The sequence below is a fragment of the Oryctolagus cuniculus genome, chromosome 12 (genome assembly GCF_964237555.1).
Source record: "Oryctolagus cuniculus chromosome 12, mOryCun1.1, whole genome shotgun sequence".
NCBI lineage: Eukaryota > Metazoa > Chordata > Mammalia > Lagomorpha > Leporidae > Oryctolagus > Oryctolagus cuniculus.
The window spans coordinates 103,980,757-104,006,478 of record NC_091443.1 but is presented as its reverse complement, the minus strand read 5'-3'; the positions used below and the strand labels follow the sequence as shown (position 1 = coordinate 104,006,478).

Sequence of the window (25,722 nt, the reverse complement as noted above, 5' to 3'; positions counted from 1 at the left end):
AGTCAGCCTCCACCTCCCACTGCCCTTCTCGGGACACAGGCTGCATTCACCAGCCGTCGCCCCGTCCACGCCCCAGGAAGATTTTATGAAAAGCGTGTTCACTCGGACTCCACAGGGGCTGTGTTTGTGTGTGGTGTGTGCGAGGGAGAGGATGAATCACTTCGATTCTGGGCAAGCAGCGGAGGTGTTGTGTTTGTCCCCTGCCATCGCAGAAACACCCCAGGATGCAGTTAAAAAAAAAAAAAAGGCAACACGTAGGGGTGGGGGGTGCCGAGACGGAGGGCTTGGCAGGGGTGGGACCAGGGAGTGGAAGGATGTCCACACAGAGCTCCGCGTCCCAGGGAAAGTCTGAGGTTTTGCATTTCTGTTTGTGGTGCAGGGAAGGGCTTGAGCCAGTGAAATAGCATCGCCTTTATACATATTGGCTTCCCAAGACGGGCAGGAGCTGGAAGCGGCCGTTGTGAAACGTTAAAGATTTTCTGGCAGAGAGAGAGGATTTTTTTTTTCTCCCTCTCTCCCTGCTGGGGAAAAACAGTTCTAACGAGGAGTTACTTTGTAGTTTTAAGTCATATTCAAATCCACCCCGTGCTAGGGGCTGCTGGGGATCCCCCCACGGCAGCTGGATCCTGGAGTGCGGGGACTGGACCGTGCCCGGCTGGGCATGAGTCTGCAGCGGAGGGTCTTCCCGAGAAGGGAGAACGGTAAGAACCGGGCGGGGAGGGGGCCCGGGGAGGTGGGACGCGGGGGTGGTGGTGGGGGCTCGCCTTGCCTCTCTGACCTCCTAACACAGGGGCGGGAGCCTGGCTTGCGGTGACCCCGTGGCGGGTGAGTGTGTGTGCGCACGTGTGAGTACGCGTGTGCACACGTGTGAGCCTGGGCGTGCACACGTGGGCGGTGCAGCAGGACCCGGCGGGCGGTGCGCGGAGGGCTGAGGAGCGCTCACCGCACAGGGTGGGGGGCAGTGGGGCCAAGGATCGGCACGGAGATGGGACAGCTTTCTAAGTGCCCTCACGTCCTCTTTGAGGGTGGCTGGCCACGCCCAGGGCCAGGGGAGACTCTTAATGATAGAGTTCTTGGGGTCCCCACCGGCTGAGCTCCGGTCAGTTGGAGGGGGGCTGTTCGGCTCCTGGAGGGGACAGAGTCGCGGAGCAGAGCTGGTGGTGGTGGGGGGAGCCCCTGGCTTCCAGCAGGTACGGACTGATAGATGAGGTCATTTCTCAGAACAGCCCCCTCCCACCGCCGCCACCACCACCAGCAGTCTTTCATTTTCGCTGGGAAACGTAAGCAGACATCAGGGCGAAGGATTTTAACCCTTTGGCGCAAGCTTTCAAGTCCACCCTGGCAAGACTTCAGTGCTGCTGTAACTTTGGCAATCGGGAATAAACACATGGTTTTCTTTAACAAGGAGAGAGAGGCAGAGTCAAAGGCACAGCCTGGCTTTCCAATCCAGGCAGATGCGGCGGGGGGCCACGGCGATCTGGGCCAGTGTCCAGCGGAGCCCCCCTGCGAACTGGGACGGGAGGCCGGCGAGGGGAGGGGGTGGCGCAGGGGACCCGGCTCTGGGACCCGCTGGCCGCTTCCTCTCGGGAGAGGAATTCAACCTCTCTGCGGCCACCATACATTCCCACCTGCCGGGAAGTCAGGAGCTGAAGGAACTGGTTTTTAGTTTTATTTATTTGAAAGGTAGAGGGATAGAAAGAGAGAGAGAGAGAGAAGAGAGAGGAGAGAGAGAGAGAATCTTTCACCCACTGGTTCACTCCCCAAGTGCCATCAACAGCCAAAGCCGGGAGCCAGGGACTCCATCTGGATCTCCCACGTGGGCAGCAGGAACCCAAATGCTTCAGCCCTTGCCTGCTGCCTCCCAGGGTGTGCATCAGCAGGGAGCTGGATCGGAAGCAGAGCCGATGACGTGGGAGGCGGGCGTCCCACGCGGCAGCTTAGCCCCTGCAGCACAGTGCTGTGAGCTCTCTTTCATGCCCAGGGAGGCCCTACAGGCCCTGAGCAGGTTTCCCAGATAGCAGGCAGGTGTGTGCATGGGGATTTCCCCGGAGGGTGCCAGCAAGGGGAGGGAGGCAGCACTGGACACGGGCAGTGGATCCAGCCAGCCCACGGGGCTCTGTGCCCCTGTGCCCGGGGGCTGGGGCTGAGGACGGTTCCTGGAGAGGTACTTGGTTTGGAGCTGTCCAGGGAGCCCTGGTGTCAGCTGTGGGAACCAGTGCCTTACCTAGTGCCTAGTGAGGTGGGCTCCCCTGGGCGCCCCCCTTCCAAATCCCACTCAATGCATTTCATCAGTGGGGTGGTGTGTTAGGTCACTGGCATTCCCCATGGACCCTGATTCGAGTCCCAGCTGCTCCGCTTTCTGATCTAATGCACCTGAGAAGGCAGCAGATGATGGCCCAAGTCCTTGGGCCCCTGGACCTGCGTGGGAGCCCTGGATGGAGTATTGAACTCCTGGCTTCAGTGTGGTCCAGCCCCTGGGTTGTGGCCATTTGGGTTGTGAACCACTTGATAGGCAACCTCTCTCTCTTCTCTTTTTCTCTCTCCCTCCTTTCCACCCTTTCTCTGTAACTGCCTTTCAAATAAATAAGTAAATATTGAAAAAAATGAATTTCACTGAATGCCTTCTTCTCTCTGAGTTCAGCTGTCAGGAGATCGGGCGTTAAATGTTTGGATAGACACCCGTCTGGTTAAACTGTTAGGCAGTTCCATGACCTTGGATATGCCGCCTCCCTAGGACTCAGCGTGCCCATCTGTAAAGTGGGTGGAAGCAGGGTGAACTGGAGATGCCTCCCGAACCCCTCCCGCTCTGCCATCGCACATGTGCAGGTTCTGAGCACTTGACCCTGGGACTGGGCGCGCCCCCCCAAAGGTCACAGGGCCACCAGTGCCACGGTTCCTGCCTCTGGGGGACCTTGTGACAGGGGCCAGCTGTCAGCAGGGAGGGGCTGGGCCTGTGGGAAGCAGAGGGAGGCCGTGCCTGGGGCTGGGCAGTGGGGAGGGGACTTTGAGGAGTGGGCTGATGCTCGCCGCTCCTCTACCCTGACATTCCTCTCCTGGCAAAGGTGACCCCCCACCCCCGAGACACCGCCATGTGTCTCTGATCCTTCAGACCCGTACGATGCCGTAGGATGCCGCTCAGGGCAAACACGGATGTGGCTGCGTTTCACTCCCCTCCTCCCCGACCCGTACGGGTTTCTCTTTATTTTTCCATGCGCAAAGGATGAAGTCACTTTCTCGGTCACTTGGAATTCATTTTCAACAGATTGTTTGTTGAGAGCATTCTGTGCTGCAGGCGCTGGGCTGGGCTCTAACGGGACACATTGAGCCGACAGGGGCACGCACATCGACACAGCGGCCGGGAGGGTTCCGAGCTGTGGACGGCTCTGCTGGGGGAACTGAGCTGGTCTGGTGGATCATGGTGGACTTCCTGGAGGAGGTGCTGTTGGGGAAGGGTTCTGAAGGCGGAGTGGGAGCTAGGTTGGGGCAGGGGTGGAGAATTCACCAAGCAAATCTAGAAGTGGGATGAACAGGGCTTATTCTGTGCGTTCTGTCAATCTTCTTCCATTCGGTCTGTTTTACTAGCAGCGTCTTTTATGAAAATAACCACAGTGATTTCTTAGCTTGGGAGACAAGAGCTTCTTGCTGGTAGGACAAGGTTCTCTCTGTGCCCCAATGTGCTGCCTCCGTTCCCACACCTGGAGGCAGGCCCCCAATTGCACGTCCCTGGTTGCAACCCCAGGAAAGCCCCCTGCCCCACCGGCAGCTCTGCCTGAAGCAGGTGGTGACGGGCAGGGCTGAGAGTTGAACCCATTCTGCTCCATTCTTTTTTTTTTTTTTGACAGGCAGAGTGGATGGTGAGAGAGAGAGACAGAGAGGTCTTCCTTTGCCGTTGGTTTACCCTCCAATGGCTGCTGTGGCCGGCGCACTGCGCTGATCCGATGGCAGGAGCCAGGTGCTTCTCCTGGTCTCCCATGGGGTGCAGGGCCCAAGCACTTGGGCCATCCTCCACTGCACTCCTGGGCCACAGCAGAGAGCTGGCCTGGAAGAGGGGCAACCGGGATAGAATCCGGCACCCTGACCGGGACTAGAACCCGGTGTGCCGGCGCTGCAAGGCGGAGGATTAGCCTAGTGAGCCGTCATGGCCATTGCTCCATTCTTAAGGCCGTGCTCTTCGTATGCAAGGCTGGTGTCACACAGATGCACGGAAAGCCACAGTGGCACCTCCGCGTGCACATCCTACCCTGCAGGCTGCTGTCCCCACTGAGACTTGAGCTCCGGTAACTTCTCGGTGGCTCCCAAGTTCTCAGGAGCCACCGTTCCATAATTGACTGAACTGTCACCTGCTTTAGAGCCTCCTTAGTGTCCCTTTGACTTTACTGTGTCCAAAATATTATAAAAAACTCCGAACAGAAATGTGGAAAGCCAGCAATGCAGTCGGCTTGCATAGCTGGGCTCGCTGGATTTTCACAGGTGACGTTTACTGTATATATCCAGATCTCTATCCCGCCTCCACTTTATTTATTATTTATTTTGATGCATTTCCAGCTAAGTTTCAGCCATCAGCTTATGATGAACTCGAGTTCAATATTTGTTCACTGTTCTACTTGTAGGTAAGATTCACATACAATGAAATGCACCTACCTCCCACAAGCCATTTGGCTGAACCATATACTCCTGTGTAAGGCAAATGCCTAGCAAAATGTAAAACATCACCATCACCCAGGAAATTTCTCTCAGACCCCTTCTCAGTTGAGCTCAGGACTTCCTGCTGGCATGCAATGTGTCGCTGAATCGAAAGGCCTGCTTCAACAAGGCCTAGTGCCTGCTTTGTCTTCCCAAGGCCGTGAAGGCCCCAGCTGTGGTGCGCAGGCCTCACGATGGGTTCAAGGGCAGACTTTGACTGGAGCCTGGGCTAGGGGAGCGGCAGCACCAGCAGGCAGTAGGTTGTTCTGAGACAAAGGCTAAAGGCAAGCAAAGCTGGGTGTTATCGTACAGCAGGTTAAACTGCAGCTAGTGCCTGGGAGGGAGTCCCCTGTCAGCCTCCAATCCAGCTCCCTGCCAGTGCACCTGAGAGGCAGCAGGAGGTATACCAAGTTCTTGGCCACCCATGTGGGAGAACTGGATGGAGTTCCTGGATCCTGGATCTGACCTGGCCCAGTTTTGGCTATTGAGGGTATTGAAGAGAGAACCAGTGGATGGAAGATCTCTCTCTCTCTCTTTTCACCTCTCCCTCTCTCTCCTCTCTCTCTGTCACTCTGCCTTTTAAGTAAACAAATAAGACATTTAAAACAAAGTGGTGGTGGTGGGAGGTGGGGAGCAAGATAGAGCAGTGCAGATTCTCACTGGCATGGGGGCAGGGTTGCAGCTCCAGGTTCTGACAGTGGGGTTGAGAACAGGCTGGGCAGAGGGAAAGAACAGGTGCCGCGTCAAAAGAACCAGACCCCTCGTGATGAGAATGGTCCAAGGCTCTGGGTACACTCATGTGTCCTGGCAGCCTTCTGTGGGTCCCTGTGGATCCTGAGACAGGTGATGGTCGCCAAGATGCCCCCTCCAGGGCTGCTCTTGCACTTCCTGCCACGGTTCAGGCTGGCCCTGGGGTCTGGAGACAGTGAGTGTACCTCTTCTTGGCCTTTTGGCTAAGATCGAGTGTGGAGGCAATCGGTCCCATCTCCCACTGGTGAGAGGCAGTGAACACTGGGTTGTAGATGTGTAGGGTGGCTTTGATGCTAGGGCACTAAGATGGAGGGGTCCACGGGCTCCTTGCTCCATGCCTCACTGTGTTCTACTTCCCCACGCAGAGAGCTTACAGGGGGCACTGCAGGGGTGGGGAGGGGGAGGCAGAGCGGGTACTTGCTGAACCACCACTGTGTGATGGCAGCCAGAGCTGCCAGCATGTATTTAAGTCTTGTAATAACCCCCTGTCCAGATGAGAAGCTTGACGCTTTTCCCAGGACACACAGCAGCTCAGGCCGCTGGACTCCTGGACCGGCGCTGTGTTCAGTGTGTGCCTTGCTCTCGTACTGGGTTGTGCACGCGCCCACTACAGCGAGCTGGATTCCTGTCCACAGGAATCCCTGCACCATGATGTTCATAAAAAACAGGATTGAAAGACAAGTGTATTTGGGGGCAAATAGTTTTTTTAGTAAAATATTTATTTTACAGGGAAGGTTATGGAGAGAGGTAGAGACGAGAGAGAGAGAGAGAGAGAGAGAGAGAGAGAGAGAGAGAGAGAGATTCACTGTTGCACTCTGCAAATGGCCAGGCCAAAACCAGGAGTCGGGAACTCCATCTGGGTTTCCCATGTGGGTGCAGGGGCCCTGCGGGCACGGGCTGCACCCACTGCACAATGACACCAGCCTCTGTGTGCAAATAATTCTTGAAGTCTGTGCATGGGAGGCTGCCTTCCAAAAGTTCATGAGAAGCATACATTACTGAAAACAATACACGGTTTTCAACATTGTCTGCACGCGGACTTAACCTTTCGTTCTATTTCCTACGCGCTGTTGAAAGACCCACCTGATATGGGTACATCGTCTGGGTGTGTGCAGCGGGCACGCAGACACCCCCCCCCCCCTTTTGTGTCTTTTGTGCCTCTCCCTCCTCCCCGTCTCTTCCCTTCCCCCAACAGCTATGTAGCACACACATGCCCAGGCTGACTGGGACGTGAGACCCGGTTCTAGGCCTCCAGAGCTCACAGTGGCAAGGTGAGGCAGCCTCATAGATGAGAGAACTCAGCCCCAAAGGGGCAGCTCCCAAGTGAAACTGTGAGTTGGGTGGGGCTATCTGGGAAGGCTTCCTGGAAGAGGTGACTGGGGGGGGGCTTGAAACACGTGACAGCCAGCTAGGAAGCAGGGGCAGAGCGCTCTGACCTGCGGAGACAGAGAAAGTGCAGGCACGGGAGAGATAGGCCCGTGACCTTGGGGTGGGATTGCACATTTCTGCCTACTGAGTCAGCGTTGTCATGAGAATAACAAATTAAGGAAAGAAAGGAGAGATTTCTTAACCTTGAAAAATGTGGCTTCCAGAGGCAGGGCAGGACACAGCATTGCCCAGATGCTTGTGTGGGTAGAAAGACAAGAGGGCCCAGGAGCTGCCTGGCACGGCCTGGCCCGGCCACCGCGGCTTCTGCCCTTGGCTGCTCTGCAAACACACGGGAGGGGCTGGGCCCACGGCTGGGGCATCTGTGGCATCCCGGCAGGGCTGGCAGAGATGAGGGGCTTGGCTGCTCCCCACAGCCTTGTAAAAGGCAGGGCCCTGAGCAGAGCACACGGGTCCCACCGCTGCCCTGCAGGGTGGAGACACCCCTCACCCCCGCCCCGAGTCTCCCCTGGGTGTGCCCTGCATCAGTCCCCACCCCCTCCGTGTCAGCAGGTGCTGGTGCCACATGACCCATCCTAACCTTGGCCTTGACATAGCAGCAGCCGAGCTCCGGCCACTCCCTGCAGCTTGGGTGTTTAGCCCTTGCTGAGCCCACGTGTGTGGTGGGCAGGGGGAGCCGTCCCCCAGTGCCCAGCTTGGGTGTGTTTACGAGGGGCCTTCATAACACTCATGGAATATGTGTGATGGAGAGAAGGTACCGGAGTTTCAAAACATTTTTTAAAGGTTTTTCTCAGGGTCGGTGCCATGGTGCAGTAGGTTAAACCTCCGCCTGCAGTGCCGGCATCCCTTATGGGCGCCGGTTCTAGTCCCAGCTGTTCCTCTTCCGATCCAGCTCTCTGCTATGGCCTGGGAAAGCAGTAGAAGATGGCCCAAGTGCTTGGGACCCTGCACCTGTGTGGGAGACCCAGAAGAAGCTCCTGGCTCCTGGCTTCAGATCAGCACAGCTCCGGCCGCTGTGGCCAACTGGGGAGTGAACCAGCGGATGGAGACCTCTCTCTCTCTCTCTGCCTCTCCTCTCTCTGTGTGTAATTCTGACTTAAATAATAAATAAATAAATAAATAAATCTTTTAAATTGAATTATTTTAAAAGGCAACCAGATGACAGAGAGTGAGCCCCCCGCTGCTGATTCACTCCTCAACTGCCCACAACAGCCCCGTGTTGGGCTGAAGCCAGGAGCCAGGAACTCCATCCAGGTCTCTCACACTGGTGGTAGGGACCCATGCGCTTGGGCCATCCTCTGCTGCCTCCCAGGGTGTAACGTTAGCAGCAAGGTGGAATCAAGCAGAGCAGAGACTTGAATCCCAGCCCTCTGATACGGGACGCGGCTGTGCTGTGAGCTCCCTGAAGTCCCCGTATGACTCAGCTCTGTTGGAAGGACCAGGAGTGCCTGGGCTTGGTCTTCAGATACACTTGGGCTCCCCTCCTGCCTCTGTGTCTTGGGAAAGTTGTTCCTCTTCTTCTGTCTTCGTCATGCAGATAACGATGGCATCAACCTTGCAGGTTTCCTGTGGGGACATCGGGTCAGGCCCCCAGCGGGGGCTGCACAAGTGGCTCTTGTTTCTGTGGGTCAGCCAGAGCTGTGTGTCTCCAGCAGCATTCCTCTCGTCCCATAGCTGGGGCTTGGCCACGGGACTGCGTGTGTCCCTTCCATACGGTCATCAACGCTCTTGGTGCCTAACTCTGTTTCCCCCCTGTCTCTTCTGTGGCCACAGGGAATTATAGGACTGAGAGTGCTTTTTAAAGATTTATTTATTTATTTGAAGGGAGGAGTTACAGAAAGCAGAGGGGGGGGGGAGAGAGAGAGAGAGAGAGAGAGAGAGAGAGAGAGAGAGATCCATTGGTTCACTCCCCAGAGCCAGGAGCTTCCTCCATGTCTCACACGGGTGCAGGGGTCCAAACACTTGGGCCATCTTCTACTGCTTTCCCAGTCCATAGCAGAGACCTGGATTGCAAGTGGAGCAGCCGGGTCTCGAACCAGCACCCATATGGGATGCAGGCACTGCAGGCAGTGGCTTTATCCGCTATGCCATGGCACCGGTCCCATGGATGCGCTTTTAAAGCTCCATTTAAACCCGAGCCTGCTCACATAAATGAGTCAAAGGAGATGTGTGCAAGAGCTCTTTGTAAACTCTGAAACACAAACAAACGCAGCAAGCCGTGACCGGGCCCTGGTCATTTATTTATTCCTTCAGTTATGGGTTGATTCATTCACTCACTGTTTATGGGACCTTTCGGGGCCAGGCACTGCTGGGGACGCTGCAGTGGGCGAGACTTGGAGGTCCCTCTTTGGGGAGCTCATATCGATGGTACATGCAGACCAGCAAGACACTGGCAAAGGGGGAGGCGATAGGGAGTGCATGGGGCTGGTGTGGCCCGGGTGGCCTGTGTATGTCCCATGTAGGACACAGAGGCAGGAAGGAGCCAGGCACGGAGAGGTCTGGGACCCGAAATGTCCTGGAGGAGGCAGCAACCAAGCCGTGGGGTGCCATGCACTTGGCTGTTTCAGGAATGAGCTCGCGGGGGCCGGTGTGGAGGCACGGCCGGTTAAGCTGCTGCCTGCAACCACTGGAGCACCGATTGGGGTCCCAGCTGCTCTGTCTCCCACCCTGCTTCTTGCCGGCGTGCCAGGGAAGGCAGTGGAGGATGGCCCAAGTACTGGGGCCCCTGCCAGGCACAAGGAAGACCCCTAAGGAGTTCCTGGCTCCTGGCTGCATCCTGGCCCAGCCCTGGCCGTTGTGACCATTTGGGAAGTGAACCAGTGAATGAGAGATTCTCTTTCACTCTCTCTGTCACTCTACCTTTCAAATAAATAAATATTTTTTAAAGAAAGAAGGAAAAGCACATATGGAATAAGGCTCTGGGAGGGCCAAGCTTTTCTAATTCTGTTTCCTCCCTGCCTCCTCTATGTTACTCCCAGTGACTTTGGGTGGTTGCACCCCCAAAAGAGACTTCACCTTCTCCCTACTGTGGCCTCCACAGGCAACCAGGTGGATCTCTTGAAATGCAAATGGCATAGAACCGCTGTCCTGTGGCCAAGTCTCAGGGCCCCTCATTGCTGTTCAAGATTCTCTTGAGGGGCTAGTGCCATGGCTCACTTGGTTAATCCTCTGCCTGCGGCGCCGGCATCCCATATGTGCACCGGGTTCTAGTCCCGGTTGCTCCTCTTCCAGTGCAGCTCTCTGCTGTGGCCTGGGAGTGCAGTGGAGGATGGCCCAAGTGCTTGGGCCCTGCACCTGCATGGGAGACCAGGAGGAAGCACCTGGCTCCTGGCTTCGGATTGGCGCAGCGCCGGCCACGGTGGCCGTCTGGGGAGTGAGCCAATGGAAGGAAGACCTTTCTCTCTCTCTCTCTCTCTCTCTCTCTCTCTCTCTCTCTCTGTAACTCTACCTGTCAATAAAAATAAAAATAAAAAAAATAAAGAAAGAAAAGGTTCTCCTGAAATGCTGAGTCCATGTGACTTTTCAGAGCAGATTCAGGTTTCCAGAAAAGTGGTTCCGAAAGCCCTCACTTTCCAGGCAGCCCCTCCCCACCCCCACACCAGATGTCCCCTCCGCCATCCTCTGGCTTTAGCAGGGTCATGAGCTGCTGTGAGACATGGTCGCTTTCTGGGGCTCAGGCTTCCGTGACAGTTCCTTCTCTGTGCTCTGCATTCCAAGGCTTTGCAAAGTGCCCCGTGCAACGTGTGCCCTGTGCGTTGTACACGACAGAGCCTGTTGATGGCCAGGCGATGCCCTGGGCTCTGCCTCCACGGCCCTTACCCCAGACTTTGCATTGCTTTTTTCAGATAACGCCCACCTGCCTCGCCACACTCTTTTTCTCTCCTTACCCTGGCCTTCTGGCTCTTTAATTAATTAATTAATTTGAAAAGCAGAATGACACTCCCCAAATGGTCCCAACAGCCGGGTTTGGTCCAGGCTGATGCCAGGAGCCAGGAGCCAGGAATTCCATCTGGGTCTCTCATGTGGGTGGCAGGGACTCCAAGCACTTGGGCTATCTGCTACCGCTTTCCCAGGTGCATTAGCAGGGAGCTGGATTGGAAGCGGAGCAGCTGGGAATCGAACTGGTGCTCTGATATGGGATGCCGGTGCTGCAGGCAGTGGCTTAACCCACTGCACCACAATGCCAGCTAAGAACTTTACAGGGTGACCTTACTTAACCTAACAGCTGCTCTTGCAAGGTTAGGTGCTCACGCGGTAACCATCCTGTCCCTGAGAAAGCCACAGGGAGGCACCACTTCATCTGCCTGTGCTGTGCTCCTGGCCTGGGACAAGCCTGCGTGAGGATGCCAGGAATTCTGGCTTCCAAACCCATGTCTTAATTCCTTGACTTTTTTTTTTTTTTTCTGGCTTGGGCAGTTGGTGGGTGTCTGTGACAATCACCAAAACATGGACGTTTGGGAAAGAAAGACGTTTTGCTTCAGGGGAAATCAAGTGTGACTGTGGAAGATAGTGAGTGAGTGGTAGGGAAAAAGAGTTAGAGTTCAGGAAGATGCCCATGCAGGGCTGGGATGGGAATTCGGGAGTCGTTGGCAGGTGCATGGCGTGCCCACCTGTGGGGCTGCCTGCAGGGGCTTGATGTTCCTGTACCGTACTGGGAAGGCAAATGACTCTGCAAGGAAGCAGGCTAGGAGGGGGCAAGTTGGAAGAAGAGAAGCCAGCAAGATGGCGGCATGGCTGAGATGGAGGTGTCCTTGTGCCGCTGAGCCCCGAGCATGGTGGCATGGGGGCAGGGGGAGGGAAAGAGCCCTGGAGGGGGCACTCCAGCTGCATGACCTTGAACATGCACGACCCTCGAGGCCCAGCCTCAGCCAGCTCTGCGAGCTGAACCTGCTAAGTGGTTAGCGAATGTATCCTTATGCCAAGACATTACATTTCTGATCGAAATGGTTACATTTTATTCTGCATTATGGCAACACACATGGGGTCCTCAGGTTCACAACATAAAGAATTGCCCGGGATGTTTAAAGCACTCCGAAGACTTCCTGCTTAGACCACCGAATCGCCTGGTCAGATTGCTGGGGGATTGTCCATTGTGTGGACCTGGAGACTGAGGCTCCGAAAGCTAACAGGGCCTGCTGAAGCGCACAGAGACGGTGGCAGGAGTGGACACTCGACGCTGCTGTGAGCGCAGGCTCCCTCGTGGCTCCTGCTTGATCAAAATGGGCCAGGACCCCACTGTGTTGTCTTAAAAAAGGACACACTTTTCCCATTGCTGTCTGAGAACTGTCACTGGCTACAAGTGTGTATTGCTTCTATAATTAGAAAGGGGAGGGGAGGAGAGGTGTTGGCCTAGGAGTTGAGACACTGGTATAGCTGCCATCTAAAAACCCAAATCCCGAGTTGGCTCACCTGTTCCCAACTCTAGCTTCCTGCTAATGCTGGCCGGGGGAGGCGGGGCCGATGACTCAGTACCTGGATCTCCTGGAGACCTGGATTGGGTTGCTGGCTCCTGGCTTTGGCTGGGCTGTTGAGAGCATTTGGGAAGTCCAACCAGCAAATGGGAACTTTCTCTGTCTCTCTGCCTCTCAATTACATAATTAATTAAAAAAGAATAAAATAAGGGGAGGGTATCATTTAAAAACCGCAAGGGTGTTTCAAAAGCCCGTGGAAAGTATATATTAAGAAAAACTTAGGCACGCATTTAAAAAATTTTGGCACCAAAAGAAGCTTATGTTTCAATTCTCTTTCCCCACCAATTTCTGAAGTCCCCTGCTGTCGTGTGATGGTTATAAAGCTTCATCAAGCATCAGAGTCACCGCCGAAGAGATTTCCAAAGCTCCATGGGCTAGAGCGGCCAACAGGGAGCCGCCTTCCCTGGGATGTCCCCTCTTCCCAGGCCTCCCGGGCAGCATTGCCCGAGACAAAGTCAGCACTCAGCTCTGATGCAGGCACACAGACGGGTTTCACTTGCTGCTCTGCCTCTCAGCAGCCATGTGCCCCAGAGAGGTAAGCTGCTTGTTCTCTGGGCCTTGCTCTTTCCACCTGTGAAATGGGTGTCAACTCAGAACCTGCCTGGCTCATGGTGTTGCTGAGAGGTTAAGAGGAGAGGAAGTGCTCCCCATCTGCCAGTGGTCACCATCCTTCCGGGATTGGAAGCTGAGCTGTGTCCCGGCACGAGTACCATTAGGGATGGCCACGTGGAGGCAAATTTTGATTGATTTTCACAGTGAGGAAAAATTGCAATCGTGAATGGAATGCTTGGATATATATATATATATATATATATATATATATATATATAGACAGGCAGAGTGGACAGTGAGAGAGAGAGACAGAGAGAAAGGTCTTCCTTTTGCCGTTGGTTCACCCTCCAATGGCCGCCGTGATAGGCGCGCTGCAGCCAGTGCACCGCGCTGATCCGATGGCAGGAGCCAGGTGCTTCTCCTGGTCTCCCATGGGGTGCAGGGCCCAAGCACTTGGGCCATCCTCCACTGCACTCCCTGGCCACAGCAGAGAGCTGGCCTGGAAGAGGGGCAACCGGGACAGAATCCGGCGCCCCAACCGGGACTAGAACCTGGAGTGCCGGCGCCACAAGGTGGAGGATTAGCCTACTGAGCTGTGGCGCCGGCCGGTTATGTTTTTTAATAAAAGATTTATTTATTTGAAAAGCAGAATTAGAGAGAGAGAGAGAGAGAGAGAGAGAGAGATCTTCCATTTGCTGATTTACTCCCCAAATAACCACAACAGCCAGATCTATGCCATTCCAAAGCCAGGAGCTTCTTCTAGGTCTCCCATGTGGGTGCAGGGGCCCAAGCATTTGGGTCATCTTCCACTGCTTCCCCAGGCACATTAGCAGGGAGCTGGATCGGAAGTGGAGCAGCCGGGACTTGAACCGGCACCTATGTGGGGATGCTGGTGTCTCAAGCAGTGGCTTTACCTGCTATGCCACGGCACCGGCCCCCACGCAGTTGTTTCTAACAATTGGGGGTGGGGACTTCCTCCTCTAGTCTGTCTATCAAGGACACTGCGGGAGGAGATTTCTGGTGTAGTCTGGCAGGTGCACAAGCTAAAGCTGCAGTGTGATAAGCTGGTGCAGAAGACACTTGACTGTACCCCTAGTGGCACTGGGATGCCCAGCTCTAACTGAGGAGGGGTGCTCCTGGCTGTGTCTTCCCCCCCTTTCTTCGGGCCAGCAGCCAGCTGGCCTCGGGGTGCTGGGCATGGGGGAGACTCCCTTCCTTTCCTGCAGGAGGTCCTGGAAGGCACAGGTGCGACAGAATTCCACCTCCAGCTGCACATCAGCCTGGTTCTCGGAGGGAGAGGTTGGGGCAGGGGCTCAGCCACACTTTGGAACAAAGTCATCTTCGGAGAGTAAGAAAGGACACAGGCGTTGCGCGCCAGTGGAGGGAGAGGAGAGGCAGGCGCTGGATTCAGGTACAAGTGACACGAGGTGGGGGGCTGTGGGACCTGCCTAGACCTCATGATTCAGGAAGGTTGGGGCTGGCCTCCCCAGGCCTGGGGCACCCCATCACCCCTCTACCAGCCCAAGACAGCCGTAGGGATGGCGAGAGAGGCGGGGGGTGTGGGCCGACACTGCCATCCCGTGCTCTGCACTTGAGAAATTCCTGGCCCACAGTCCCGATTCCGCCCTGTTATGGGGCACTGTCCTTCCAGACCTGCGGACAAAGGTGGCTTTATCCTCCTTCCTCGCCCCCAGGCCTCGCTTGTGACCTCGGCCTGGGGTCCTACAGAGGTTGGTTCTCCCAGCCTCAGCGGCATTTCAGGGCTTCCTACGGGCTGCACCTACACCCTCATTATGCATCCCCTCCCCTGCCAGGTAGCGCCGAATGCCAGGAAACACAGCCCCCGTAAAGAGAGAGTCCTAGAGGCTGTGCTCAGGAGAGACATGTGGGAGGCTCTCTGGGGGCAGCTGGGTTAGATGTCACCCTGACATACGGCCCTCTCAGGGGCCCGTGGGTGGGGGAAAGGCACTCTGAGGCCAGGACAGCAATTCCAGTGGGACCCACGATCCCAAGGGGACGTACCCAAGTGTGTCCTCTCTGGGCACTGCTGTTCTCAACACATTTGGAACGAGTTAGGTCTTGAGCACGCACCAGGGGCACCGGGAGGGCCTGTGAAGACAGCGCGGGGCCCGAGAATCTGCATTTTCAGCAAATGCTGGCTTGATGCGCAGCCTTGAGGACTGCTGGGTTCCACACACTCTCGAGAGCCGCTCTGGTGTTGTGAGACCGAGAGACCAGGGCTGTGGAGCCAGAGGGCCGTTGCTGGCTGTGTGGCCTTAAGAAAGTTGCCTGACTTTGCTGAGCCAGTGACTGGCCACGACCAAGGTCACCCATCACGGTGCGTGGTAAGCAGGCGCTCAGCGAAATTTGGTGCAGCAATATCTTTGACTGTAAAATGGACATGGCAGCTCCGGCTGCACCGATGGTGGTGGTGTTGGGGGTGACGGTTATGAAATAGCTGGGCACACTGCAACCCTGAGAGCAGTGCTTGTTCCCTTGTTGCCTTTCCAGTGGCTTCCATGTTGCCCACGGAAGGCCAAGCGGCTTGGAGCTGGCCCAGCGCTTCAGTGTGGCTCCGCGGCTCCGGGCTGGGGCTGGCTCCCCGGGGTACTCTGCGGTGCGGCAGATGGTGGCTGTGTTCCGAGGCCGACCTTGCCAGCGCCGGCAGCCCCCGTTTGGACGGATCCTTCTCACGTGGAGGAGTCAGATGGCTCCGGTGGGGAGTCTCCGAGCAAGTCCATGCCAGCTTGGACACGTTTGCTCCGAGTCACCGGTGCAGAGCAGGTGGGGAGGGCAGAGAGGAGCGCAGAGTTGCCGCCGTGAGAGCTGGGTCTGACTCCGAGGCTTGCCTTTGAGAGCCGAGCTGGCATTTCTCATTCTTGGGCCTCCAGCGGCAGGATCGATGGTGCTGCGGTCCCTGCTGGGCCACTGGCGGGAGAAGCGAGGGAGGAGGCAGTCCCGGGGGGCTGTGCGTGGGGAGGTAGGTGGGCAGCAGGTGAGTGGATGTCCCCGGGGTGGCTGGCCTCTCCGAGGTGAATGAGGAGGGTCTTGGTTGCTAGGACTTGCTTTCGTATTTGGGAGCTATACTGGATAGGGGCAGGAGCAGATGCCAGGGGCGCTAGGGCACGGATTGCTGTGCCACCGCGTGTGACCCCGAGGTGCAGAAGAAAGCCCCATCTGGAGGTGGGGGCGGGCAGAGAGGTGCCATCTGCCCTGCACCTGTAGCGCTGGAGGGTGCGACCCCAGGATTTTGACTTTGCAGCCTGCTTTCCTCCCTGGCCCTGGGCATGTGGAAGGAGGTGGAAGAGAGGCGGGCAGAGGGAGGCCCAGGGCAGCGAGCACTGTGGGGAGCAGCCCCGATGCCTCTGCCCGCGGTGTCCTCCCTGCCTGTCAGTCACTTGGCAGTCGGTACCCTCCCTGATTGCTGCGCTGCGTCAGGCCTGGGGTGGGTGAGGGTTTGGTCCCGAAGTCTGTTGGCTTCCTGCTCTTGGAGGACAAGATCACCGAGCTGAAAGCCCAGATGTGTTCCCTGGGGACACAGAGAAGCACCTGCTCCTCTGTCAGGCGGAATCTTTCCGTTTCCTGCTGATCCATCCCCAGGGCCCCCCAGTTCAAACTCCCATGGGACTTCCCTAAGCAGCTGTGCAAGCTGCTGTCTCTGGGGCTCCCCTTCCTCCTGCTCCAAGCTCCCTAGTGCAGGGCTTTGTCCCCTTTGCCCCTTCCTCTCTGTCCTGCAGTTAAGGGGCATCCACATTTCTGAGCACAGCTGGCCACAGGGACAGGAGAGGGGCAGGAGGCTCTCCGCGTGGGTCGGTGGTTGGCCTCTGGTCTGTTCAACCCCCAGTGAGGCTTAGGAATGACACTTGGAGCCCCGCTGCTTCCTGAGCCCCGCCGTGTCCCAGGCACCTGCGGAACCCTGACAGGCACCACCCCAGTGAAGCCCTGTGAGAGCCCTGATTTCGGTGGAGCCTCCCCCCAAAGCCCGAGTGACAAGACCTGCCCAGATCACCCAGCCAGCAGGAGCATAAACTCCAGCCTGTCTGACGCCTAACTCCGTGCCCAGCAGCCATTTGTTTCCTGGATACAACGATGGCCACGCATCCACAGGGCTGCGGAGGAATCCCTGTTGGGTTGCAGTGACCTGTCAGCCCTCTGTTCTAATTCTTTTTATCCATGGAAACCATGCTGGATTCCAATCTTCATATAGGGGAGTTAAGATGACTCTTGCTCCTCTGCTTCCAGCTCCAGCCTCCTGCTAATGCGCACCCTGGGAGGCAGCAGGTGGTGGCTCAAGGACTTGGGTCCCTGCCACTCGTGTGGGAGACCCGGATGGAGCTTCCAGCTTCAGCCTGGCCCAGCCCCAGCTGCTGGGGGCATTTGGGGAGTAGGGGATAGATCTCTGTCTGTCTGTCTCTCTTTGTCTTTCAAATAAAACAAATTGTTAATCTTTCATGAAAACCCACATAGAAGGTGTTAGGGCAGAATTGTTCCAGCAGAAGGCAGCCAGGAGGGTAAGCCTTCCCCGCCTTCTGGGGTCTCGGCACGGCCCATGGGTGAGCAGCAGGGAGATGCACCTGGAGCTGGAGAGGGTGCTCATTCCCTAGGGGCCCCGAGGGTCCTCCGTGACTGCTCATCAGCCAGACTCGCTGCTCCCTCCCTCTCCGCTGCCCCAACAGGTCTGCTCTGACCTGAGACTGAAGGTCTCCCTGCCCCCCCCCCCCCCCAAGCCCCTCACGCATCCTTTGGGCCTCAGCTCATGGTTTGGTTCCTGGGTAAGGCCATCCACAAAGTCACTTCAGTCTGTGGCACTTGACTCAGTCTTCTATTGATTTATTTGTTTTAAGCATTTGTTTTATTTATTTGACAGGCAGAGAGAGGAGAGAGAGAGACCTTCCATCTTCCAAATGCCCACAGTGGCTAGGACTGGGCCAGGCTAAAGCCAGGTGCCTGGAACTCCATCTGGGTCTCCCACTTGGGTGCAGGGGCCCAAGCACTTGGGCCATCTTCTGCTGCCTTCCCAGGCCACAGCAGAGAGCTGGATGGAAAGTGGAGCAGCCGGGACTCGAACAGGTGCTTATATGGGATAGCAGTGCCACCGGCAGTGGGCTTAACCTGCTGTAGCATAATGCTGGCCTTTCAAACTTTTATTTATTAAAAACTTTAAAATACATTTATTTGAGAAGAGAGAGGAGAGTGAGAGAGAGCAGAGAGAGAGAGAGAGAGAGAGAGAGAGAAGAGAGAGGGAGGTTGTTCCTAACTGCTGGTTTACTCCCCAGATTTTCTCTCCAGTGGCTGGGGCTGGGCCAGGTTGAAGCTGAGAGCCCAGGAACTCAGTCCGGGTGTCCCACATGGGGGTGGCAGGGACCCTAGGACGTGAGCCATCACCGCTGCCTCCCAGGGTCTGCAGGGGCAGGAAGCTGGCGTCAGGGGCTGGAGCCAGGCATTCAACCGCGGCTCCCTGAAGCCGGCTGTCGGTGTCTCACTCACTGGAGGAAACACCCACCCCTCAGACCTTTATCGTGGACCATGCCACACTAGGGATGGTTCCCTTCACACATCGTCTTCTCCAGTAGATACAGGGGACCACGTCTGCATCCCTGACACCGCAGTGCCCCACCCCCACAATGAATCTCAAGAAATGTCCACTGCAGAAGGGAGTGATGGCAGCAAGAGTTCTAAGGATAACAGTAACTCCTGTGTCTGCATTGTCTGGGCTGGCAGTACGCTTTTACATGTAAGACATATTTAGTTACATTTAAGATTTTCCATCGACATAGCACAACTGTGCAGATTTATGGGGTACTGTGTGATAATTTGATACCTGCATATGAGGTTTAATGATTGAATGAGGGTATAAGCATGTCCGTCTCCTTAACTGTCTATTTGTGTGTGTTGGGAAGATTCGAACACCTGTTTCCAGCTCTTTATTAGATATAAACGAGATCTTCAAAAAGTTCATGGGAAATGCGCATTAGAAAACCTACTTGTGGATCTCAAGAAAACCTTGGCATCAAAATAAACCTGCCTTTTTGTTCCATGAACTTTTTCCATGAACTTTCTCCAGTACTTCTGTATGCTACATTGTTGCGTGCTGTTCCCACTCTGTGTAGAATGTGTTAAGTCTTCAGGTATTTTTTGATTGCAACCCAATTTGCTGTGACTAGCCACACACTCCTCTACCTGGGAAGAAATCATCTACGGATGTGCAATAAGTACGTAGTTCAGGGGCTGGGGGTTAGAGTGAGGAAAACAGCTAGAATCCAGACACGGTCTTCCTCCTGAACCCAGGGCAATTTCGTGTCAACCTTGTAAGCCAGGCCAGGCTGCCCAGCGCGTGCCAGAACCGCACAGCGCTCTCTGCATGAAAGAGCACGGAGCAGATGGAGGAGCCGAGCACAGCTTGCGGACCAGCCCGCCGCCTGGGCGGGGGGCAGGGCCCGCGGGAGCCTCGCTGCTCGCCTCGCTCCGAGAGGCGGGGTTGAGAGGTTTGCGTGGGCTGCGAGCAGAGCAGCTCCTAGGGCTGGGCGTACCTCCGTGTGGTCCCTCGGAGGCCAGGGAACCCGCAGAGCAGAGATGGCATAGGTCTCGTCTCTGGCTTAGCCCTGGCATGCGTTGTTGGGCCAGAAATGTCCCTATGGTGAGGGGCAGCGACAGCAGCTGGGACAGAGTGGCCGCTACCCGCGTGCTCTTCAGCCTCCCCTGGACTGGCGGCGCTCGGCGACTCTGGCTGGCAGGGGGAAGCTGGAGCGGCCGAGCCCTGCACTCAGTCTCTGCAGGTGCAGGATTCTCGCGGCTTCCAGGGCCCATGCCCGCCCCCAAGAAAAAAACCAGGGACACCGATGAGCTTCAGCGGCTCTGAGCAAGGGAACTAGGTGAGGAATCGAGGCAAATATCTGATGAGATTCCTGCCAGAAGTCAGGGGAATCGTTCAAACTGCAGTTTTCCAACATGCCCCCAGTGGGCTGCCAGCCGATGTAGTAGGTCAAGACCAGCATTTTTAAAATAAAAGCAGAACAGGGTACGGCAAAATGCATGGGATTTTTAGAAAAACCATGTGTTACTTTTCCCCATATTTTTATTATACCATAGTAAGGGTATTGTTTCATGGGATTTTGGTTATAATTATATATATTTATGTTTCTAAATATATATTTTATTATAGCATAATGTAGATATAATGTATACTTCCCTTCATGTAGCAAATATTTTATATATTGTATAAATATTTTTATACAAGGGTACTGTAAAATGTTTGTGGAAAATGGAATTAAAAGGGAAGTTTAATTTGGTGCCAAAGAGCTTGAAACACACACACGTTTGCCTGTGAACATTCATATGCGTGTACATTCCGTGTGGGTTTATGTGGCCCGAGAAACGAATTCTCACTGTCAGCGCGGAGTTGGAACGTTTCGGAAGCAGTCCCGTGGGATGCTGGTAGCGTTTGGAGTGATGGAGGTGTGGAAGGAGAACGTTTTAGGCTGGAAAAGTCTCCCGTCTTCTCCCTGCCATCCGAGGGAGGCGCCTTCCACCAGGTCAGCGGGAGCCCGAGTTCTCTTCCGCTGCCCTCATTCCTTTGTAACTGAGTGGGGGACGCTGTGAGCCATGGGAAGAGTTGGAGGAAGCAAAAGGCAACACGTGAGAAGGAAGACACGTCCACGAAATGTGCACTAAGGTCCCACACTCAAAAGAAGACTTGTAAGATGGGGAGACACAGAACCCTTGAAGAAATAAACCCTCCCAATCCAGTTCTATCCCACCGCGCCCCCAGACACGTGCTGAAAACGAAATCACACAAAGTGAAAAACAAAGCGATGACAAACACAGATTCCAGGAACAACTGGTCACAGTGAATTTTGCAAGACAAAATAACAATTAAGTAGACCGCGAAGGTACTGCTTACAAAATGCTAGGAAGAAAATACAACGAGGATATAAAACCCAGAAGACTTTAGGCACCCAGTAAGTGTATTGAAATACATAAAACAAGAATGGTTTGGGATTTCCGCAACTGTGTGGTGTCAGATTTCAATATAGACAGCTATGCTTCAGAAGAGCTAAAATGTACATAAAGAGTTTGAGGTTTTTAATTTTTGTGCCTTACAAAGTTGCATGTGTGTTTACCTATGTGTGTGATAGCACGTTGGAATATACACACATTTAAAGCAGCAAACTATTCTCTCATAGTCGCCCTTTTCAAACACACACAGAGCCCTTAAAATACCCAGGCCCATCTTACACTGGCGTGCAAAGTAAACCTCAACAGATTCCAGCAAATAAAAATTGTCCACGACACATCCTGTGGCCACAATGCAATTAAACTGGAATTTTCTAATAAAAAGTTGCAAAGGCAACAAGCCTTGCAATCCTGGAAACACAACCAAATGAAATGAACGACGGCCCCGGCAGTGTCCTAAATAACGCAGCTTCAACTGGAGTCAGAGCTGCCAATACAGACCGTTACTAAAATAACAGCAGTTAGGACATCATCCTTCAGGATTCAGGGGCTGTGACCACAGGGGTAGTTAGAGGAGACTTTGAACCACAGTGACAGCGGTGATGACAATGGTGACGATGGTGCCTTCCAATGCATTGTGCTAAGAGATTGACATTCCCGACCTCAACTGCTGATCGCAAGATTGCTGTGAGGTGGCTGCTAGAATCATACCCATTATACAGAGGGCAAAACTGAGTCACAAAAAGGGTTGAGAGATTTGCAAGGTCAGGCGCCATAAAGATTGGAGCCCAGGGGTGCTTGGGTTCTAAAATCAGAACACGCAACTGATACCTGGTGTACTGTCGTTTCTAAAATGGAAAGACTGCGCTTGAGGGAAGTAGATTCTGAATGTTGGAAGGCAGGAGAAAAGGAACAAAACCAATCTAAAGAAAATATGCAGGAAGGCCGGCGCCATGGCTCACTAGGCTAATCCTCTGCCTTGCGGCGCCGGCACACCAAGTTCTAGTCCCGGTCGGGGCGCCGGATTCTGTCCCGGTTGCCCCTCTTCCAGGCCAGCTCTCTGCTGTGGCCAGGGAGTGCAGTGGAGGATGGTCCGAGTGATTGGGCCCTGCATGGGAGACCAGGAGGACGCATCTGGCTCCTGGCTTTGGATCAACACGGTGTGCCGGCCGCAGCGGCCATTGTGGGGTGAATCAATGGAAAAGGAAGACCTTTCTCTCTGTCTCTCTCTCTCTCACTGTCCACTCTGCCTGTCAAAAAAAAAATAAAAATAAAAATAAAAAGATGGTCCCATTATTATTATTATTTTAAATGAAGAGAACAATAACAAAGGAAACAGTGGGAAAGCTTTTTTTTTTTTTTTCAAAGAACTACCTAGAAGTGATGCCAGATCTTACAGAAAAATTCTTTCAAGTCTTTATGGATGAGATGTACGAGAATATTTCAAGAATTTGTAGAACATGGAATTAAAAGAGCAGTTGGCTTAGGTGTGACACCTTTGCAATACATGCATTTCTTCATGAACTTTTTAAAGACTGCTCATAGGCATGTATTTCAGAATATTTTTGCATGAAAATATACTGATCTTTTATTTTAAAAAAAGATTCTTATTTATTTGTTTGAGAGGTAGAGTTACAGAGAGAGGGAGAGACAGAGAGAGAGGTCTTCCATCCGCTGGTTCACTCCCCAATGGCCAAAACGGCTGGAGCTGAGCCGATCCAAAGCCAGGAGCCAGGAGCTTCTCCCAGGTCTCCCATGCAGGTGCAGGGGCCCAAGGGACTTGGGCCATCTTCTGCTGCTTTCCTAGCAGGGAGTTGGATCGGAAGTGGAGCAGCCAGGACTGGAACCAGTGTCCATGTGGGATGCCGCCAGAAGCTGAGGCTTAGCCTATGATGTCACAGCACTGGCCCCTAAACGGATCTTTTAATTCCATGCCCTTGAACATATTGAAGCAACGTCATATTCTAAGCGGCTTGTTTCACCAAGCAGAAAGAAATGCCCAAGCTGGCTTTTTTTTTTTTTACATGAAGGTAACCCAGAAGGAGATGATGGATCATTTCTATGTGGGACTAGAGATGCAAGAATCCTAGACAGCGTGTTGGCAAACTGAACCCAGGTATCATTAACCGGAGTGCACCTTGCGATCGAGGGGGACTTGATGACAACTCGCAGGGGGCTCAGCCTTCAGAAAGCCGTTCATGTGTTTCTTCAGTTTGACAAATCAGTAGAGGAAAGATACATGATCATGCCCAAGAGCTAAAAAAAAAAAACACTTAACAAACAACAACCTATTCTTGATGGACATGCTTCCAAGTCACAATTAGGAAACCATAGTTCCTTAATGTGATAACAAGGAATGTCTCAGCATCGCCGTGCACATCCCACTTGCCAGAAGATGCTAAAGAAGCTTCCATTAATGTCGGAGAGAGACACGGAAACCCTGTACTGCCTTCGGCACTTACTAATGTTCTGGAAAACTTGAATACAATGAAGTCAGGGAGATGGATATTTTTAAATGAAGCAAGGTTATTGGCATCCAGACGTCCCATGGCTAAAAACTCCAGGTAGCCATGGAACAGTTACTAGAATGTAAGAGGGCTGTAATATTGCCAGTTAGGGAATGAACACGAAAATATAAAATATGCAGATCATAAACAAGTAGAAAATATAGATTGGAAATGATTCAATTCAAGATGTAAATAAAAATGTTCAGGAACAGATGTAATTAGAGATGTTTAGAACCCATGTGAAAAGAATATGGTATTTGATTGAAAGGAAAATCTTTTTTTTTTTTTTTGACAGTCAGAGTGGACAGTGAGAGAGAGACAGAGAGAAAGGTCTTCCTTTGCCATTGGTTCACCCTCCAATGGCCACCGTGGCCGGCGCACTGCGGCCGGCGCACCGCGCTGATCCGAAGCCAGGAGCCAGGTGCTTCTCCTGGTCTCCCATGGGGTGCAGGGCCCAAGCACTTGGGCCATCCTCCACTGCACTCCCTGGCCACAGCAGAGAGCTGGCCTGGAAGAGGGACAACTGGGACAGAATCCGGCGCCCCGACCGGGGCTAGAACCCGGTGTGCCGGCGCCGCAAGGCGGAGGATTAGCCTAGTGAGCTGCGGCGCCAGCCATGAAAGGAAAATCTGAACACATATAAAAATATTTGGATGGGACATTTGCTCCCTAAGTTTGTCTATCAATCAATCCAAGCCTATCCCAATCGAAATCTCAGATGTGCTAGAATCTAAGCAACTTAACACCAGTTGATAAAAATTAGCCATATATTTGCATTTTGTTTTGCCAAATACAAAAGTCTCTATTTTTTTCTGATTGCAATTATTATGTGCAGAGTACACAAATGTAGGAAATTGTGCAGTTGACAGAAAGGGCTTGCTGTAAGGATCATTCCCCCAGCACCTTGCTGTTCCACAAAATTACTCATGGTTTAGTGTTTATTTCTGCAAGTGCAATTTTTTTGTTAATTAAATTATTTCAGTGTACTCATCATAACAGTATATGCACACCTCTGATTCTTATTGATGGCTGCATAGTATTCCATTGTACAAATGTCCTGGGTTCTACTGAATGAAATCTCCCATTGAGGTGCAGGTAGGTTGTTCCCACTCTTATTTTAGTCTGTGCCAGGCAATAAGCTAAGCCCCGCTCAGAATTCTCTTTGTCAGTCCTCAGGTTGTTATGTCCGTGTCACGGATGATGAACTAAGCCTAGAAAGTTTTACACACTCCACCTGAGACTGGACGGGTGCTAAGTGGCAGGTCTGGCAAACAGATCAAGGTCGCATGCAGAGTTGGAGCCCTTAACCGTGTGTCTGTACTCCTCTTGAGTCTACGCAGTGCTGTGTGGCCATCTCGGGGGCTGGCTTTGTGCATTTGACTTCTCTGGTTACTGGGTGTCTGGGCTGTGTGAAGCCTGCGCTGGGCCCTGCAGCATTGCGAGTCCTCCAGAACAGCGCGGGGCGGGCGGGTGTGCGTGTGTGTGCGTGCGCCTGTGCTGACTTGATCCTGATCCCGCTGGAGGCTCTTTGACCAGCTGGAAGTCGTGCATGTGAGGGGGCCAGTCCTGACTGACCTGGGTCCTGGGTCTTGTTTCAAGGGCACCCTGATGGCCCCGCCGTGCTGGGCATTGAGGGATCAGAACCACGGTCAGGGTCACGTTCCACGTGCTAAAGGCCAGTGGCCAGCGTGAGGGGCTCCTCTGGAGGTCTCGAGGGCTTCTCCAAGGAGCAGCTTCCAGATCATCCCTCCTGGTGGCTCTGACTGGTCTTCTGCTGTGAGGTCGCGGTCACCTGTTTCCCTGCGGTCCTTTGTTCTGTGGTCCTAAATGGGACAGCGGCAGGTGGGAGGGGGCCCTGAGAGACTCGCCCCCTGCCATTCATCTAAGCTGCGAAGGTGCAAAGCCCCTTCTCTGTGCTGAGCCCCTGCAAACTCTGGGGATACAAAATGAATGAGACGCAGTCTCTCCCCTTTGGAAGGTTCACAGGTACAAAACTTCTACACAGTCTGCTCATGTGTCCAGCTGGGACACCGAGGCCAGGGGCGCTGTGCCACAGGTCTTTGTCATCCTGAGCCCAGTGGGGAGAGACAGACACAGAGACAGTCCCAGCTGCAGGTCCCCGTGGGCGCCTATCCAAGGGACTCTTTTAGAGAGAGAAAGGACCATCCTTTCTTCCCTTCATTTCTTATCACTGAGTCATTCTTCAGCAGGAGACAAAAGCTCCCCCCCTGGGTGGCAGTGACCACACTTGAAAACCTGCCTTTGCTGTAGGACGTGGCTGGAGAATGCAGAAATGGGAAATGCGTTATAGCCACTGTTCCCTCTCTCCATCTGGCGATTTCTCCTCTCCACGTCCTGTCCTCCCGCAAGTTAAGTGCCGCCACCACACCTCCAGCAGGGCAGCCTTGACCTTGACCATA

General features: G+C 54.1%; 1 protein-coding gene across 5 annotated transcripts in view; it reads left to right on the top strand.

The window, feature by feature from the left end:
• Positions 1–280: 280 nt before the first annotated feature.
• IL16 (interleukin 16) overlaps positions 281–25,722 on the top strand; it is a 130,009-nt gene continuing 104,567 nt past the window's right edge. For 2 of the 5 annotated variants that reach the window (XM_008275284.4, XM_051834280.2), the window contains exon 1: positions 281–701. In XM_008275284.4, the coding sequence (XP_008273506.3) occupies positions 662–701 (40 nt within the window). In that variant the 5' untranslated portion in view covers positions 281–661. Of the gene's footprint in view, positions 702–15,690; positions 15,838–25,722 lie in introns of those variants that run through there. The other 3 variants (XM_070054578.1, XM_051834281.2, XM_051834282.2) reach the window with 3 other exon arrangements.